General features: G+C 42.1%; 1 protein-coding gene across 2 annotated transcripts in view; it reads left to right on the plus strand.

The window, feature by feature from the left end:
• Nucleotides 1-19,314, plus strand: part of plxnd1 (plexin D1) — a 71,278-nt gene that overhangs the window by 32,881 nt on the left and 19,083 nt on the right. Inside the window, exons 12-19 of one of the 2 annotated variants that reach the window (XM_006796431.3) lie at nucleotides 1,050-1,207; nucleotides 4,716-4,861; nucleotides 11,313-11,418; nucleotides 12,808-12,947; nucleotides 13,351-13,530; nucleotides 13,880-13,964; nucleotides 14,151-14,420; nucleotides 17,100-17,249. In XM_006796431.3, the coding sequence (XP_006796494.2) occupies nucleotides 1,050-1,207; nucleotides 4,716-4,861; nucleotides 11,313-11,418; nucleotides 12,808-12,947; nucleotides 13,351-13,530; nucleotides 13,880-13,964; nucleotides 14,151-14,420; nucleotides 17,100-17,249 (1,235 nt within the window). The remainder of the gene's footprint in view (nucleotides 1-1,049; nucleotides 1,208-4,715; nucleotides 4,862-11,312; nucleotides 11,419-12,807; nucleotides 12,948-13,350; nucleotides 13,531-13,879; nucleotides 13,965-14,150; nucleotides 14,421-17,099; nucleotides 17,250-19,314) is intronic. The other variant, XM_006796432.3, reaches the window with a different exon arrangement.

A 19,314-nucleotide genomic window follows, 5' to 3' on the forward strand; every position in this document is an offset into this window, starting at 1 on the left:
AAACACAGCTCTCTGCTCCATTACATTTGTTTGCTCACCTCTCATGTATTTGCAGTGTAATTACATCTCCGCCACAACAAGAAAAAAGATGTGACATAGCCTCCACTGTTGCTCCCAGAATGCATTTCACCCATGCCCAGATGTGTTCTCATGAGATTGATGGGTTTTATTAAATCTGTAGAAAAATAAAGATTCCCTTACAGGGACAAACAGTGTGCGACTACCTTTCACTCGCAGTAATAGCAGTTTGTGTATTACAACACATAATTTGCCAACAACCAGTAATTTACCATGATGTTATATCCTGCTACCGTCTAATTACACATAATGATTGGAGAACATAGCGAGCTGCAATTTTAAGGTGTTATCAATGCCTCTCTCAAGCAATGTCCGCATGTATTGTAGCAAATATAGTTTGAGCTCCATGACAACAGTGAGATGATGAAAACTGACGTGTGTTGTTGAACTTGGCAGTGTTGTCTATAGTGCATCTACAAGCCAGTTTTTGCCTATCCCAGTCCCAGATGTGCTGTTTGCAATCCATGTGTCTACCATGTGAACAACAGCCCTGGGCCATTGCCAGACACTCTGTGCTGTTAACAGGCAAGACGGTCGCTTTCTGAACATGCAGTGTCATCAAATTTTAAATGACACACACTTTATCACACACATACAGGCGTGCACGCACTACAATATGCACACAGTCAGCTGCACAGATGCACATGCGGTGATACAAATGGGAGTTCTCACTGGGAGGCACACTGGAACATGAACGTAATCATCTGTTTTCCCTGGCTTTGTTCTCCTCCACTCCTCTAGCTCTTTCTCCTTTTTTACTGGTTTATTTTTATAGCTGTGAATATATCATCCTCTAACTCCTTATGCTATTTATTTAGGGCACGCAGCCCTTAGCTTCATAAAAGCTCTAAAAGAAAATACCTTGAAGAGTGTACATTAAGTTGACCAGTCAAGGCAATCAGAGTTCAGTAATGTTTTCTCACAGTAGTAATTGCCTCTATGTCTCTCCCTTATCTGCCATATTCATCTAGTGGAAGTGTACAACTGTGGTGTGGGTAGCTTGGACTGTTCCCAGTGCTGGGGTCGGGAGGATCAGGGACACCTCTGTGGCTGGTGTGACAGCATCTGCAAGCCAAGGGATGAATGTCAGCCAATCAGGGATCAGTGTCCTAATCCTGAGATCCATGAGGTAAGTTCAGGGGTTAAACGTGCATGACTTTGGGCCACATATGCTTGCATTCACCCTCCTGCATCCCTCACACCTATGGTATTTAGGCCATGTAATGGTAAATCATGAGGTCACTCACATGGTCTGGCAACCCAGATTGTCTGTCAGTCCATGATCAGCTGCTAAGTTATTGTTTGAACCTTATTAAAGCAGCTCATTCAGTGATAACACTAACAGTCACAAAGCCACAGACCCCTGGAGACCCAAATGAGTCGACCTGCAATGACTCAGGAGGCCATGGGAACACCTTCTGCACCATGTAACAGCTCTACATAAGCAAACCATGTGGACTGGGGCATGAAAGCTGTGTGTGTAGGACCCTTTATGTATAAAACCACAAAGGCTAAAAGGAAAACAAATCAGAACCATGAGGGACTTGAGATTTTGCAACCACAACAAGAGAAAAACCGCACTGCTAAAAGGAATTAAGGAGTATTTATCTTACACGGGATCTGACTGCAGTCACGTCATCATGATTACTGCCAGGGTTTGCGGAGCTCATTTGCATGATCGTATTCATTTGTTTTTCCAACTGTAATGGGAGCCTATTTAGAGTCATCTTCCGAGCCTTTTCTGCCGCTACCAAGCGTTATATCAGCACAGCTTTGGTAGGCGGTCATGGGAAGCATGGCTCACATGAGACTCAGTCGGCCTGAACTTCCTGTAGATAAAACCTGGTCGGCAAGCAGAACAAAGCAGGCGCGCAGACACACACTCTCTCACATACACACACGTAAGCCCACAATCTGTCACACAAATAGGCCATATTGAAGCATTCACGATTATCCTTCATTCTTTGTAGCTGTCAGCATACTGTGACTAACAGGATGCTCTGTGAGAGTCTAACTTATGTAGACTTCTTACATGACTGAAGTTAGCTGGGCTGAGGTTCAGTATGTGTGGGTAGACTATTGTTGCAATACTCCCTGTCTCTCTCTCTCACACACACACACACACGCACACTCCTACTGGCTCTCTCAGGAGAGCAGGCTGCAGAGAGGATACTGGGGTTGTGGTTCGGTGGGGTGAGTGATGCAATGCTTTGGCAGCCGTGTTTTCCCAGAGAATCCACAGGGGTTAGAGCCCAAGTCCTCCAGCTTATAGAAAAAAAAGCTCCACTCTCCCCAAACATTCAAACACACTCAGACTGCAGCAGCTCTTTGTTATATAGTCCTTGCGACAGTGCTGCTAAGATAATGAAACATGTTTTTCATCGCTCTGGCTTTGTCACGTACAATCTCTGTCACAAGGTACTCACACCAAAATATCAATAATACAGAGGAGGATTTCATTATTCCCTAAACTTTGCCACTTAGGACCTAATTGAGAAAAATACTCTGTTCAATTCATTGACGTAAGACAATGGAGACATTTATTATTATCTCCAGGGGCTCTTAATTTTAATGTCATACCTAGACTAGTTCAAGGAATAAAAAAAAAAATCCATTGATTAGAGGTACTTTGGCAACCAAAACAGGAACTGTGAAACATAGTTCACTCACAACATGAAAAGAAAAGGAACAGAAGGACTTGGGTGAGACCTAAATGGTTTGGGAGAGAGGATGGAGAGCTAGTTGGACAAAGACAGGGTGGAGAAGGGTACAGTATAGTGAGAAGCTTTTTCCTGTTTTTGTCCTCACGTCCTCCTTGATTAGTCTGATGCAGAGGAAGTCGAGTGAGGAGAGGAAGATGAAAGCTCTGACCTCAAAACAATCTCCCCCACCCTCACCCCCCCCCCCCCCCCCCCCAAAAAAAAAAAAAAAAAAATGAAAAGGAAAACATGTGGATTTCATTAGGTAGCTGGTTTGTTTGGTGCAGGTTTATATACATGCATGTACATTTGGAGTATGTTTCATTTGAATACGAGAATGTGGAGTAATTTTGTTTAAAAGCTCCAGCTTTCCTTCTGGAGCTTTTTGCTGAGGCACATTCACACCCTGTGATCTCCCAGGAGGCCTGGCAGAGTTTGCGCTGTAAATCAGGACTCACAGACTTGTAAGAGGTGTAAATGAACAGCATGCAAGCTGATGTTGCTGTCAGGTCTCAATGGCACCGCAGGGACGCACTACGCGCTATAAGACGCATAGTGATAATAAATAACTGCATATTGCCGGCTGCTTTTCTGTGTTTGTCTGACATACTACAGTGTGTGTGTGCACAACTGCACGGACAAACATTTATATGCTGTTTGTGGATTACATGTGCGTGAAAGAATGTGATGTTTTTGTTAGAGGAAGTATATATACTCGGTGTAAGTAGACACGGGGTGGCCACACTTAATGTCTGAAACCTTAATATAACCGCAAAAACATTTGCACCATTTCCTGCAGTGTAAATCTCACAGAAATACGGTAAGTAATGGGCTGGATTCCAACAGTTTGTTTTCACACCATAATAAAAGTACCACATTCACTCTTTTCTCAACCGCCTCCCGTTTTAGCTAGGAAATATATGGTTTATTTATCTGTGCTGTCAGTCTTGTGGGTTTCGAATTATTTGAATGCAGGGCCGAGCCTTGTCCTCTCACCTAGACCAAACAGAAGTGCTGTTTTCATTTTTCAGCTCAGTTTCAGATAGAGCCGGAGCCAGGCTAATAACACAGAGGGGTCACCGTGACCTCGGCTCAGCCAGAGGGACATCCAGAAAAGCATGCGCGCAGCTGGGATAGCTATGCTACAGTGGCAAGATGATGCTAGATTGCTTCTGTCTGGGCGTTGGAGATGTTATCTGAGAAAGTTGAGTTTTCATGGTGACTGGAGAGGTGACAGTCCTCTTCTTTTCTTTCTGTGGCTCCAGAATGGAAAGTTAAGAGACCAAAAGCGAGGGCTGAAATGATGCGTGAGAATATGCCTCTGAACAGCAGCAGAAATGGGACTAAGGAATTTGACAGAGCAGACACAGGAAAACAGATGAAAGGGAATAGTGCTGTGCATTAATTCCCCTGTTGAGGCTTTGCTCTCTCACCATCAGCATTCACTTTCCTCTCAACAATCAGTCCCCTAAATTGCCTCCCCACTCATCCACCTTTCTGCTGTGCTCTACACCTCGGCTCTTCAGCCCTCACTTTCTCACTCTCTCTGTCTCTTGTGGGATGTGAAGGGGGCTCTTAGTCTGCTCTTTATTTGCATGTGCTGTAGAGGATTAGAGGCTGAAGAGTCTCAGACTACCGCAGTTAAGAGTCTGCTTTGTGTGTGTGTCTACCTAAAGTGTGTGTCTATTCAATTAGATCTCAGTCTTCAGCAGAAGAACACTTACATGGGCCCTTATCTCTGTGTGTGTGCCACACTCCATGTCAGCATCAGAGACGGCACCTCTATTCTCCTAATTCTTTGTCATATTCATTATTGCCCATCGTTAGTGGAGTGTTTTTAGGGCGGTAATCTACTTATGAGCTCTAATTTATTGTCCAATTTCACTGCCTTTTTTTTCTCCCCTCTCATATTTTCTTTTTTCACTTTGTCTCTGACAGATTTCCCCTCTAAGTGGTCCAATGGAAGGAGGCACCCTGCTGACAGTCCAGGGCAGGAACCTGGGCAGGAGGGCTAAAGCAGTGAGAGTCTCTATAGGAGATGTGAACTGTACTCTGCTGCCTCAGTTCTACACTGTCTCCACAGAGTAAGTTTTACAACATATAACTGAATTATGATCCATACGTTTGCAGTGTATGTCAGCCTCTCCCTGCAAATGTGCTTAATCGTATCAGTTTGTTTCGTTTATATCTTTTATATATTTAACTACTTTTCACATTATCTGCTATGTTGAAATAACAAAACTGAACTTCTTGCCCTGTACACCAACTATATATATATTTTTTAACCCTGATGAAATATGCACCATTGTTGGTGTCAGGACTTGTGAGATGATAGCTGACAATTACCTGTCGTCATGGTGTTGTCATGGTAACCTAATAGGATTTCAGGCAGGTGAGCGTTCAGGTGGATGGCAGGCTGAAATAGACACACATGGAGATCAAGTGATGGAAAGATTTCTCATTGTTACTGAAAGACTCCTGACATGTACATCTCAGACATGAACACTGTGTGTGCTAAAACACCCTCAAATCAGATCATCCAGTCACACCTGCCTACTTTTATTGGATGGTGGAAGCTACCTCTATTACACTGGAATGTCTTCAGCTGGGAAAAGTATGAAAAAGTAGTAAACGGGCGCCATGCTTTAAAAGATTTTGGGAAATATTTTTTTCTATATTGAAAAACCTCTAATCCAGGTGAGAAAGAATATTCATGTAAGCATATTTATCTAAACAGAAGCCATTTTCAGACATCGACTGCAACATCAAACTTTTTTAGACATCACCTGTTATAGGTACACATGAGAATGCAAATGTCTTATTAGAAACGAAGTCTCTAGCACGTCTCTAGTCTCTGTGTTGGCCCTACGATGGACTGGGCTGGTGCTTTTTGTATGTAAAGTTTACATTTTCTTTCTGTGCTTGCATGGGTTCTCTTCAGGTATTCTTATTTAGTCCAAGACTCCAGAGACAAGCATGTTTTTGCTCCCCCACAGCCTAAACTCTCTTAAGCAAGTTTCCTGATATTTTTTCAATAGTTTTCAGGAATAGTTCCCAATAGTTCCTTAAAGACATCCAAAGCTGTTCTTTGTTACTTTTGTAAGTAACACTACTGGCTGAAATACAGGCTAAACCACGACAGAGCCCCTCTCCTGACTTTCTCCATACATATTTTTGACAATTTGAACCAAATTTCAAAATTGGAACCGGTCTTATGGGCTTCATGAGATTTGTTCTCAGCGAACAGAGGCTTCAGCGAACAGTAGCTTAATGAACTGAAAGTCCAGATGCATCTCTTGGGTGCTGTTTTCTTTTTTCTATTTCTTGAGAACATGACTTTTAGATGCTGCTCATCTGCTGTAAATCATTTTGCAGGCCTGATACTTCTTCTGTTGTTCTCTACTTGTTCAGTTTCTTCAGATTTTTTAAGGAAACGCTGCACATCACTCTCAGATACTTCCAGATATTTTCTGTCTAACGTCGCTTTAGAAATCAGCTTGTTCTTGAAAATGTATTATTTTTTTTGCCTGTCAAATTGTGTTACCTTCAATATTTTTGTAAGCTCAAATTTTTAAAAATTGACAAATAAAATCATTTTTTACAACCAACTTCTTGTAACAGAGTGTCTGAAGACACAATTTAAAATAGGCTCTTTGCTTTTTTTATGCTTGAATGTCTCATAGGTCAGTGTTAAAATGAATAAAAAGCAGCTAATGTGTAAAGAGAAGACTTCACAAAGCCTACTAAAAACATTACATTATAGTTTGGTTCCTTGGGCAGACTTAAGAATTTTGCACAATAGGACAAAAGTTTTTTAAAAAAGAAAGAAATGTAGGTAATCTCAGGGTGACGAGTTAGAAACAGTTTGCCCAGCAGATCTCTAGGTGTTTATAAAGGCTCAAAGCCATTTTAGCAACAACTAGAAATATAAAGTACACCTGAGTCTCAAATTCTCAGAAAAAAGAATGCACTGAAAATGGTTTTATCCTTTCTTCTGCAAAATGTTTTAAATTTCTAGATACCTACAGATTAGCCAGAGCACATGAAAGTGATAGAGATGGATTCATTGTATACATGCCAAATGTATAAATGAAAGCAACGTAAAAGTTTTTGATCCCAGGCCAGATAACCCTAGTTCAAACATCTAGGAGGTCGGGTGGAAAATGGTCAATTATTTGGCGTGCTACAAAGAAAATAAATTGAAATAGACCATCAAAGGCAGCAGAGGAAATCCATACTTTTTAATTTGTGCTTGACCAACTTTTATTTAAAGACAATCCAAGAGGGGGCAGTTTATAAACTTCCTCTTGTTAATTAATCACCATCACAGATCTCTGTGACAGTGATTAGATCTGCTTTATATAGGCCCACCAATCATGAAATTAAAATACCAACTGTCCACGTGTGGCTCAGTTTTCATGCATTCATGAGGCTAATTTTCACAAATATTATTATGCAGCACACTTCTCATTTTAAATGGCTCCATCACCACCCCTCCAAAGCTCAGGAACCGTCACATTGTCACCATGGAGACAGAAGGAGCCCGACTCCGACTCTAGCAGAACTCAGTGAAAAGTCAGTAACTCGACAATTACATCCAAACTTTCATTCCGTATCTGTAATGTTCCTTGAATGAAACTGTTTATCTGGTCTTGCTCCACTGAAGCCAATCATTGTATTAAGACCAGTTCTAGGGTGACCTGCGGGTCTTACCTGTCACTCCAACTGCCTGACACATTCCTCCCAAACCACACATGTAGAAAACAACGAATCACGTTTCACTCCGGGGTGAGCTCATCCCATGTTGTCATTCCTTATTGGCTCCAAAGGCTGGTTGTTGTGACAGCACATCGTCATTGCTGGAAGTGGCACTGACAAATCATAACACATCAGTGCGTCTGACAGTGTCAGCACATTTGACTTGCACAGACGCGCATGCATGCGAAACCAGACATGTTTCTACTTCTTCCTTGTGGGGCACTCCGGTGATTGATTAGTGATCCTGTCTCATCACCTTCACAACTTAATTTTGAATCAGGAAGGTCTGCTTCAAATTCCCCTCATTCATAAGACCTTGCCAGCCGTCAGTATCACTCTCTTCATATACACAGCCTACTCATCAGCATACACACACCTGTGCATGTGACCTCATTTACCACGACTGTTGAGACAGGTGTCTGCCCGTGTGCTGAAAGGTGAAAGTTCACATCTGTGTGCCAAAAGGAAAATGTGCAGCACTGGAGAGGCTATGCTCTTCTCACCCAGTGTCAACATGTTAATTAATGGCACAGTCAGTCTAAGCACACCTCATTTATTGAAGTGCTTCACTTGATGTTTGGCTCAGGTCCTCCATGCTGCCCTTCCTTTTCATCATTTTCATACGAACCTTGAGTGGCCGACGCTGTGTCCATTTAGCTCGGCCCAGGAAAACACTTGTATCCAGACACATACGGACTGGATTGTTGATGATTTTGCAGCCACTCGAGGGAAATGATTAGAGACATCTCAGTGCTAGAACAAATGTTGCCCTCCCGACTGTAATATCTCCACAGTGGGGCAATGCTGGAATATAGAGCAGGGGTCAGCCCAGGCCCTGTGTGCTCCTGCAGGGAGTCTGCCTGTCCTTTGAGTAGAATCACACCACATCAACATCACGTTCAGCATATACCCTCATGCACACACCACATTATCTGCATATCTTGCAAAAGTCTACTTCTATGCTTTTTTATCTGATTGCACATCGTTGGAACATTAGACACGTTGGTACGTATCTAAAAATTAAACATGGAAGTGTTGCAACATGCATTGTGTATGCTGGAGGCTGCATAGTTTTCTTCTGCACTGTTTCATTTGGCACTGTGGGATATATAGCAAGTACTGTCACTGCTGCCACACTAGCTCTGAGAAGTTAATTGTCTTGTAACTGGCAAGAGTCTAATTTAGCAGAAGATTAAAAATAATTCATTTGAGTTAATTGGTGGAAATTTAATTATGCCATAAGAAGTTATTGTTATATACTTCAAGTGGAGCTGCATTGATTAGTCAATCAACAGGAAATTATTCTAAATTATTCAACATCTGTTTTGATAATTCTGTTAATTGTTTAAGTAAATCTTTGTAAACAAAAATGGCAGCAGTTTCCTGGCTCCAGCTTCTCCAATGTGAAGAGTTTGTTTTTTTTACAGTGTTTTATCAGTGTAAAGTCAATATATTACAGAGTGTGTTCAATGAGAGGATCCAAAGCAATGGACAAGACAGGTGAAGAAGAGAGTTCAGGCAGGGTGGAGTGGGTGGTGATGAGTGTCAGGGGTGATTTGTAAAAGAAGGATAGCAGCCAGAGTAAACTGAAAGGTTTCCAAGAAGGCAGTGAGACCTGCTATGATGTGTGGTTTTAAGATGGTAGTAATAACAAAAGAACAGGAGGAGCTGAAGGTGGCAGAGCTGAAAAGGTTAAGAACGGTTGAGATTTTCATTGGAAGTGACCAAGATATACAGGATTAGAAATGAGAGCAGGATGGCTCAAACTGAGTGGTTCAGAGACAAAGGTAGAAAGGCCACCATGCTGTCTAACCCTTGAAAAAGAAACTTAACCTGATGTTATAGACATTATAAGGGTTAATTTCAACTCAGGATTAATGATAGTTTTAGAATATGTGAGAGGCACTAAAAAAATAATGGGGATGATGAGGGACAGCTTAGATTGAGCAGGTTTGAAGGCAATGTTAAAATGTTTTGACATGTTCGGATTGTGAAAGAATTGTGGATATATTGGACAATGGCTGTTCAAGATGGAATTGCCAGGCAGCCGAAAAGAGGAAGACCACAGAGACACCAACTCCCACATGCAGGGGGTTGGTGTGACTGGATGACATGGATAGAGTGACATGGAGGCACATGATACGCTGTGGTGACCCCTAAAAGGGCAGCCAAAAGGAGAAGATTAATATTTAGTGTATTTATTATAGATTTGGACATGCTGGGACATTTTTTTTGTTGCAATTTTCTGACATTTTTCAACATGTCGCATCAAATATTTCCATTTCACATTTTGCCTTCATGGGTTTTCATCATACTTTAATGTGTTGGCTTATACAGCCACGAGAAAGTTTTCTAAACTCTTTCCTGAAACTATGAGACACACCTAGTTTCAGTTTAAATGGTACAGGCTGACTTCATCATAGCATCTATCTGCCGAGAAAACCCTTTGTGTTGTACTTCACAAGAAAAAATGACTTTGTGTCTTTGCTGTGCAGAATTATCCTCAACATTATGGTTCAATAGCAAACATCATATAATATGATGTACAGTTTTGATAACAGTTTAGTTCCCAGCCTGAAGCTACCCTGCAAGTTGAGACTGATTCAGGCTCCAATTTCTCTTATTTCCCTCAGGCTTGATCCTGTGAATAGTCATGTTTCATTTTGTTTGTCCTTGTTTTTCTTTCCTCTCTAAATTAGACCATGTGAAGGGATGCATTTTTTCTCAAACAGGTGCACATCTGCCCTTATGCCACATAACTGACAGGAGTGTAATTTGAGTGTAATGGCATTCTTTACCTGATGCTTCTGTAATTAATGAGCATGAATGTAGACCCTGCTATCAACAGATGGTTGGTACTGCAGGTTATTTTAGTTTCCTTTTAACACCTATTCCGGCTTATGAAAAAAAGGGGAAAAATTGTTTTAATTAGGGTTATTATATGCTGCTGAGAGTCTGGGCTTAAATTAGATGAAAACAGAATACATGTCACTTTGTTTAAGGCTTGATATTTAGAAAGCCCCGACAGCTTGACCTCAGCCAAGCCTAGACCGACCCAGCCCAGCCGCATCTACTGTGTGTCCTGCCAGGTCCTCCCACACTAAGCACAGCTCCTGCACTTATGTAAATTCCCTGGGTCTTCTCTGTCAATCATATATCGCTAGCTGAGAATTTATAACCACTGTAGCAGCAGGCACCTGACTAAATAAACCGACAGGGTGTCAAGCTGGAAAGAGATCATGTGAGGCGATAAAGGTTGTGTTCCCCCTTTGGTACATTTATCCCAGTGAGGTCCCAGAACAGTAGGTCTCTGTGCCTCAGTACACCACCATGTCATTAATATGAGACGTCTCTGTAGAGTGTGCACTGATGGCACAGGGTATAATCACAGCCAGGAGGTAAGAGTACAAGCCACGGCAGCTTCTTAATCTCCTCTGTGGTTAGACACATCTGGTCTAAGGAGCTTTGAACTTTACTTCCCCTAATATCTGATATCCCAGGGCTTTATTGGATTCCCTTATGTAAATGCAATGGGCATTGATGAATTAGTTCATAACACTATTCCCCAAGATTAATTATGTGTCTTTGTTTAGCAGATCGAGATCTCCTTTTTCATTCTTATATTGGTTTCCCTCACTTGCAATTTGAGTTGAGCGACTCCTTTTTTTTTTCAAATGAGTTTATTGATTTAAAATTGTGAACATCATTTTTTTTTGCCTGTTATTCATATTGTTCTCTTTTATTAACTGATCCTCTGTTGTGGTGTTCTGTCCCCAGGCTGGTGTGTGTCACTGGGAGGGCTGCAGATAACAGGAGCGATATTGTCCAAGTGGATGTGGAGCAGAGTGGGATGGGGAAGTCAAAGGAGACCTTCTCATATTTAGTGAGTATTCTCCAGATATCCACCCTCCTGCTGGTTTTTGCTTTCTGTTCTATCTGCCTCTTCCTCCACACTCTTCATCTATGCTCCTTTTTTTTTTTTTTGCTCCTTCCCCACTGGGAAAGCCTCCCCATGTGTGTCAGTTAAGTGTTAACAGATGCGTTTTATGATTCAGAGGAATGCTAGTGTGTGGGAATCTTCAAACATCCATGTGAGCTGTAAGCTAAGCACCATTGTCATTCAGCATTGAATGCCAGAAAAAACAAATACGGTGATTGTTGGAATGTCCCCTTGCTCTGAATTCATCACCGGACGAGGCGAGCTGGCCAGCATTGTGTTAATTGACCTCAACCCACACAGTCTCTCAGTCTCTAAGAGTATTCACCCAGTGGAAATACCCATGTAAGCCATTTGTTTCTCTTTGTTTATAGACAAAGAGATTTTTTTTTACAATCCAGTGCTGGAACGGGCTGTCATTTCTGGAGCTTCTACAAACAGATCTCCTTGTGAGTCATCCCACAGAGAATTCATCCCAATCTTGAAACCCTTCTTGATACATAAGGATTTTTAAAAAAAATCTAGAACAACAAACATAGTAAGGACTGTTGTTGGACCTCCTCCTGAGTTTCCTTATCCATCTCAGAACTGGTCAGTGTCGGGAGGTGTTTTACTGCAGGAGAAGATGTGAGAGAAAGGGGAAGCAGTTCTGGAGACAGGATATGTGCCTCTACCGCATCTCCTTCCTCAAACCTCTTGACGGAAACATCTGCCTCCTTACGCCCCCTCCTAAACAAAAATACACAATAGGTCTGCTCCATCCCTGTGCACTGAGGAAGTGAATCCTGTCAGTGAGGATAAGAGGTTTCCCTGGAGGCGAGGTTCATGGCGGGGATAAAAAGTTTGAAAAGAGCAGGAATGCTGATGCTGGTAGCTGCAGAGCTGGACAGGGATATTCATCTTCGCCCAAGGAGGCTTTTTATTTGTGTGTAGGTGCTTTTGTGCATGTATGATTACGTGTGCATGAAGTTTCTCATGCGTATGCATGAACATTATTGCTTCTTACCCGCAGTACAGTACAGCTGTCCTGCTACTTGGGCCTTAAATGCCTGTTGGCTTCAGCAGCACTTTAACATACTGCAGCGTGGGCTGTCTTCACAGTTTTCCTCACTAATTTATTGTTATAGTCAGCAGCTGTCTCAGCCCATCTGTAAAGACGTAATATTTAAACCTCAAAGGATAAGGAAAGATTTTATTTGTTGTCAAGAAAGGCATCATAGAGCACAAACGCAGTTTTTACTAAGCCTGTCTTTTCCAGTGACAGAAGCTGTCAGATTTCTACTGATAAATGTGATTTCTTGTTACTAGTGTCCCATATCTTTCCTCTGCATGCAGATCCCAAAGCTACTGTCCATGGAGCCGGAGCGGGGCTTGCGTGCTGGAGGAACCAAAGTGACCATCAATGGGGAACACCTTAACATAGGATCCGAGGTTAAAGTCAAGGTCAACACAACACAGGAATGCATTATCACTAAGTGAGTGCGACTTTCGTCAAGCAGTTTCTGCAACTTTTGTTAAGCTGGTCAAATTTCAAGTGGTTCTAAACTCTCTGTGACTTTGAATACTTACCAATAAACCACAAAGGATTTAAATAGCTTTCTTTGCTTTGCCCATATTAATAGCGCCCTTTTCTGTAGCTGATAACAAATGCAGCTACACAGTAATTATTTATTCAGGCTGCACAGTGAAGCCTGCATAAAATTCAGCACCTTTACCTGTATCCCCAATGCTTTCCAAAACAGATTTTTGACTTCTGTGTAACTCTGCCAATATGACTTCAATTGTAATTGGAAGTATTTTGGGGATTAAACAGATGTAGACATTGCAAGTTCTGAGGTTACACCGTTTACCTCTTTTTTCTTTTCTTTCTTTTATTAGGAAAACAGCTGGAACGATTGAATGCATCATGCCTCCTGCCTCACAGGCACACACTGACCCAGTAACAGTGTGTGTAGAGTTTGAGAACAAAACTTGTGAGGGTCCAGAGCTTAGCACCACATACACCTATGAGAGGAACCCCACTATCACCTCCATCCGCCCCAAAATGAGCTTCCGCAGGTACGTATACCACCACACACATCTCAAGGATTAAAAATCTCCACATGCAATACTTTGGAGTTCTCCTCGCATTCCCAGTCACAGACATAAGTCATTACTGTAATATTGTCCTCGGTGTCTTCTTCCTATTGTTCTCCAAATTGCACAGCTTCAGCGTGACAGGGCAGTGGCATGTTTTTGAGGACATGTGAGGCTTTTCAGTGTATTCAAACTGGTGTGCTTTATTATCTTATCCTGTCTCTGTCTCATGTTGGAGAAGGGTCCCAAAGTATTTGCATGTCAGTATGAATTTGACACATTTTTTTGTCGCAGCTGAGATATGACTCTCTGTTGTGTGTGTGTGTCACAGTGGTGGCAGGAACATCACAGTGACAGGCCAGGGTTTTGATCTGGTACAGAGTGTCACTATGCAGGTGGTGGGAATTGGACATTCAGTGAGTATCCTAATTATTTCCTAATTTATTTTGCTTGACACTTTCAGTCAGATAGTCAGATGTGTGGGATCTTGGGATTCACTAGAAAATAATTATTTTCTCCTGTGATGTAGTCATAAATGTGCAGACACAAATAAATTATTGGTTCAAAGTAAGTAACTGTTGTCCTCTCTGGTCCTTCTACAGCAGTGTGAAGTGCTCACCCCCTCCACAATTGCCTGCCGCTCTCCTCCATCCAACCAATCCCAGCCGACCTCAGTGCAGTTCTTGCTGAATGGAGTCCTTTACACGAATGACAGGCCTTTCTTGTCTGATACCGATGACGAAGAAGAAGATGAGGAACCTCACATAGGTCACTTTCCCTTGGAATATGTGGAGGATCCTCAGTTCTTCACCGCCAACAAGGAGAAGCTAATCAAACACCATTCAGGGGAGCAGCTGACGCTCATCATCAATGTGAGCGACACTGTTCAATCACTTTCATGCTTCACTTTGTGCTGGTCTACAAAAAGATCCCCAGAAATCCCCAGAAGTCAGCCAGTCCCTACAGACATTTCCACACAAATAATTTGCGTTTTAACTTTATTTAATCAAAAAGCTGGTCAGACTTAAAGGTACCATCAGAAGACATCAGGCCTTTTATGTTGTTATGTGGCGAGCTTTGAAAAAAATGAAATACTTACTCTACTCCTTGAACTAGTGACGCTATTTTCTGGCTTGTTTTGTGGTTTCAAAAGCATCACTGCTGTAAACCTGAATGCCCCCACTGTTATGAGCCGACAGAGCTGACTGTTTCTTTATTCATATTCACATAAACCAGAGGCATATAAAACACTTCAAAGGCTCTGTCCCCTGTAATGTGTTGACTTCTAATGTTGCAGGTCTAAGGGGGAAGGGGGGCTTTGTTTAGTTGGAGGTCCCATGTTCCACGTTCTGGCTGATCTAAGCACCTGTCTGCATGAATTCATCACCCTAGAGGGTTTCTGGCTGTGACACCATAAAAAAAATGCACATACTAACAGCACAGACAGGAAAGTTTGAACACGACGCAGCTTCCTCTTTATGTGTCGGTGTGTGCCGGGTTCAGCCCATCTACATGGTCGACTCATTTGTTGTTTCCTGTTTGATTTAGGAAGGTGGATTCCACTCGTGGTGGAGCTGAATGGGGGAGAGAGGCTGAAGAGAAATGTGTTTGTTTAATAGGGAGCTTGTTAGCCAGCCAGCCTATATTAAGAACCTGAGCTGGAATGTGGGTGGGTTTTGTTATCCTTTATTCTGTTTTCGGCCTGTGGAATCCATTGTTTTGGCCTTTTCTATTAGTTTCCATGTGAAAATCTTGTGCATATTGGGGTTATAAAAATCTATTTCTTAGAATATGCTTAAACATATTGGTGTGATAGCTTGATGCTTTTTGTGTCTGTGTATGATGTGTGTGTGTTGTGTTTGTTCAAGGAAGCATTTGTTGACAGAGACCCAGGGGGCTGCAATCTGCAGTGGGGACAGAACAGTGTCCTAAGGGTGTAATCAAAACAAGGAAGCTCGCTGGGGATAAACACACGCGTACTTCCTCACTTGTCATTCTTATATTGAAGGGAAATTGCCATTTCATACAAAAAGGCTCATATGTTTGTACGTCTCTCTGTTTGTAGGTTAGTCTATTATTAGTCATAATAAATATTAAAATTCTTCTTTGTTGTTTCACAGTAAAGCTCACTGTGGCAAGATTACAGTTCGACTTCCTGATTGGATTTCTACTTTCAAATAAAGTACTTGAAGTAATGCAGCTAGACTTTTTACAGCCGATTTAATCATCTGTGTCTGATCTTTGTGTACTGAAGTTTCTACATTCCTGACTAGACAAACTATTTCTTGCATTACTCATTAAACCTTAATTAACTGATTAGTAAAATATTTCAGATTAAGAATTTCTTTTGCATGAGTCTTCTGGGCCAACATAGACAGCACGGACCCATTATGATTTTGGTGGGGGAGGAACCAAAACATAGGCAGAACCTGCAGAAGAGACCTGAAGTAAAAGTGCTAACCACAGAACCACCGTGACCCTTGAACAGACAACTAGATTTTATGTTATACATATTAAAAGGGGTACTTTAGTCTAAGAGTTTCAGATATTTTGACGATATGTGAGAGACTCTACTAAATAATGGGAATAATTAGGGACAGGTCAGGTTGAGCAGGAATGTTGAGATGGAGGAGTAATAGTGGGTAAACTGAACAAAGGATGTTGAAAAAAGACCTCGGAGGAGGTTTGTGGATGTAGTGTAGGGCAACATGCAGGAGATTGCTGTGCAAGAAGAAGATGATCCACTGTGGTGACTTTTAAAGACACCAGCCAAAAGAAGAAGAAGAAGTAATGAAGATTAACATGTAATTAGCATTGTTCAAGTGATCTGAGCCTTAGTTCCTAACACGGGACAAGCTTCAAAATCAAGAAATTACCATATTGGAAGTGAAGGACATCTTTCATTTCTGTCATTCCTGATAAAAATCTTTCAAACTCAGTGCCCACCATCTGTAAAGTGAGTTCTCCTGATCCCTACTATAATTTTTTAAGCATTTAAAAATTCTTCACTAGATCCTCAGAAGATATTGTGCTGCTTTTTAAATAAGCTGAGTGCTACACGTCCTGAGTCAGTGAAATCACACTTCATGTGTAAAATCAGACGAGTGTCTATTTAAGCAGTGAAATTCCAGGCTTGAATGGAAGCAGCAGAGTTAGACTGATTGGAAAACATTGTCCATGCATCTTATTTCAAAAGGCTTCTGTAAAGGCCCTGAGAATGTTATTCTGGGCTCAGACAGGGATGACCGTGATCGGGTTTGTTTGTAGAAACTTTTCTGGCCATGTGAGAGGGGGAGTGGGAATGTTTTGTGCTTCGAGCTGAACTCTAGCCCAAACTGGATGAGTTTCCCCCTTCCTTTCTCTGCATGACAGCTGCATGACAGGCCTGCCACGGCTCGGTTTCTGTGCGTGCACACTAGAATGCCTATGTGTCTGCACGTATGTGTGGGGTAAATCTCTTTGTGAATGTTATCTGCGCTTGTTCGAAGTAGGCCCCTCTGCTATCTTACTCCTGACCAGCTGACGGCTGTTTTTATTCGTTTCTGGCACAGAAAGTACCGAGCGATCTGGAGCTGATGCCGGAGGAATACTCAGTGATGATTGGCTCCTATCCCTGCAACATCACTTTTCACAATGACCAGCTGTTCCACTGCACTATCAACGGACTATCCAGCTCCAGCGAAAGGGAGCTTCCTGTCTTTGTAAGTAGTAAACCTTGTAAAACACTATAACATGCAAATATACAATCTAGACTTGTGCTGAAAATATTGCTGCCTGGACCTCGATAATTTTAGAGTTTCAACCATATATTACACGGTATTCAAGCCAAGCATTTAGTCAGAATCTGTACCACCTGTGATGCTCACTGAAACGGATTTTATCTGCAAAAATCTGAATGCGTGCTCTGCAAGTCATTTGTGAGTGTGCCGCTCTACATGCATTATAAATGGGCTGTAGTCGCTCCTCATTCCATCATGAAATAGTAGTCAGTTGGGGGTGGTTAGTCGTCATTCTGTGCCACAACAAATAGTTGTGTGTTTGCCAACTGTTGTTCATGTCTTTAATCTTTTATCAGTTCATCTATCATCTATTGCACAGACTGCTCACACTGATCCCAAAAACTTCTGAGTCAGCGATGATCTCACTCTTCACTTGTGTCTTTGTTTTTTGTTTCCCGGTTCTTTCATTCTCCATTAAATGCCCTAATCAAGACATGGCTAAGCCCTGAGCAGTCCTGATAAAACCAGACCCTCTTTTTCCTACCCATCTCTCTTCCCCATCTGTAGATATCCGTTCTGGTCTGTTTTGATAGGGCTCTATTAAGGGGGAAAGCATTCATCTATATTTAAATATGAGCCAAACTGCGAGTGGTTTGCTGAAATAGCTCAGAAAACATATGTTAGTCGTTCTCTGCCACGGTTGAGGTGAACTGTAAGAAGCGTTTCCCCACTTTGACACAAAAATAGAAGTAAAGCCTCTCCTTCCTTCTCTGTCTCTCTCTCCTTGTGTACCTGTGGCTCGCTCAAGCAAACCTCCACCCCCATCTGTCTCTCAGGATGTCTCAGAATAAACACTGGCAATTAGCAAACACATAAAGTCAGGGCAAGGGTCAGATAAGATGTCATAACACAAATGGGTGGGCTGTCTGCTGCCTGCACACGAGCACTGAGGATGATTTGCAAGCGCATTTGACAGGGGCATAAATACAGAGTGCAAGTACATTTTCCTTTGTGCTGGCACATTTGAATAAATGCATACATGTTGGGGTGACGCATAGCTCGTGGCCATTTGTGTTACTTCACTTACTTTTGGTGGAAGAGCTATTTTTGCACGCCTGTGTTGTGCTTGGCTCTGAAGTGCTGCAGAAGTGGATGTGGGGAAGCAGTGTTTTTGTACCCCAAGCGAAACAGGAACATGGAACAATGGCATTTTCCCCTCCATTACACCAGGCCTGGCTGTTGCAACCTCTGGAAGAAGGCCTCCTCTGGCTGGTCTGAGTAAATAAATGTCTGGAACAGAAAGAGCAAGAGGGAATGTGAGAATGAGTGAGCCCGGTGAGCCAGCTTCCCCCCCGTTAGAGTAAGACCACTGTAAGAAGGATTTGGTCTGAGGATTGGAGGCTTTTTTATCTCCGTCTCTTTTCATGAAATATGTTCAGATTGGGGAAGGAGCGGGAATGATGTGAGCAGGGACCAGAGAGACCCTGCTGACTAATCAGAAGGCAGAAGTGAAAGTTCTTTTCTTGTCACATCTGGGTTAGACTGAACTGGGTGACTCGTTGCAGCGAGAGACCATTTTTCAAAATCTACAGTGTGTAATTTTTTTTTCTGCATATGTGCACCTGTGCCCATGGAGAAAAAAAAATGATGTGCTTGTGCATGTTTGCAGCAACTTGTGTTCTCATTAAGAACTGCTTCTGTTGCACTCCACTCACTCTGTGTTACAAAGAAAAGTTTTAATGCATCTACTGCTCATTACTGTGTGTTTTGCAACCTTCTGCCTTCAACTTTTTCTTTTTGCCTTTTTGGATATTACCTTACTGGGTTACAATGTAGTGCAGGAAAAGGGACAACAATTTGACTCCAGCCATTCATTTCCTAGCCAACTATCCAGGAAGTGGGGTTTAATTCTCGCCACTCTTCCTTCATCAGTGCAAACCATTTTAAACAATCCCTTTATTTTATCTCATTTGGGCTGCTATAATTATCTTTACACATCATTTGCTCATATTCCTACTACTCTAAGTGCATCTGCTAGGATTTCAAC

The sequence above is a fragment of the Neolamprologus brichardi genome, chromosome 20 (genome assembly GCF_056152115.1).
Source record: "Neolamprologus brichardi isolate AB-2024 chromosome 20, ASM5615211v1, whole genome shotgun sequence".
Lineage (NCBI taxonomy): Eukaryota > Metazoa > Chordata > Actinopteri > Cichliformes > Cichlidae > Neolamprologus > Neolamprologus brichardi.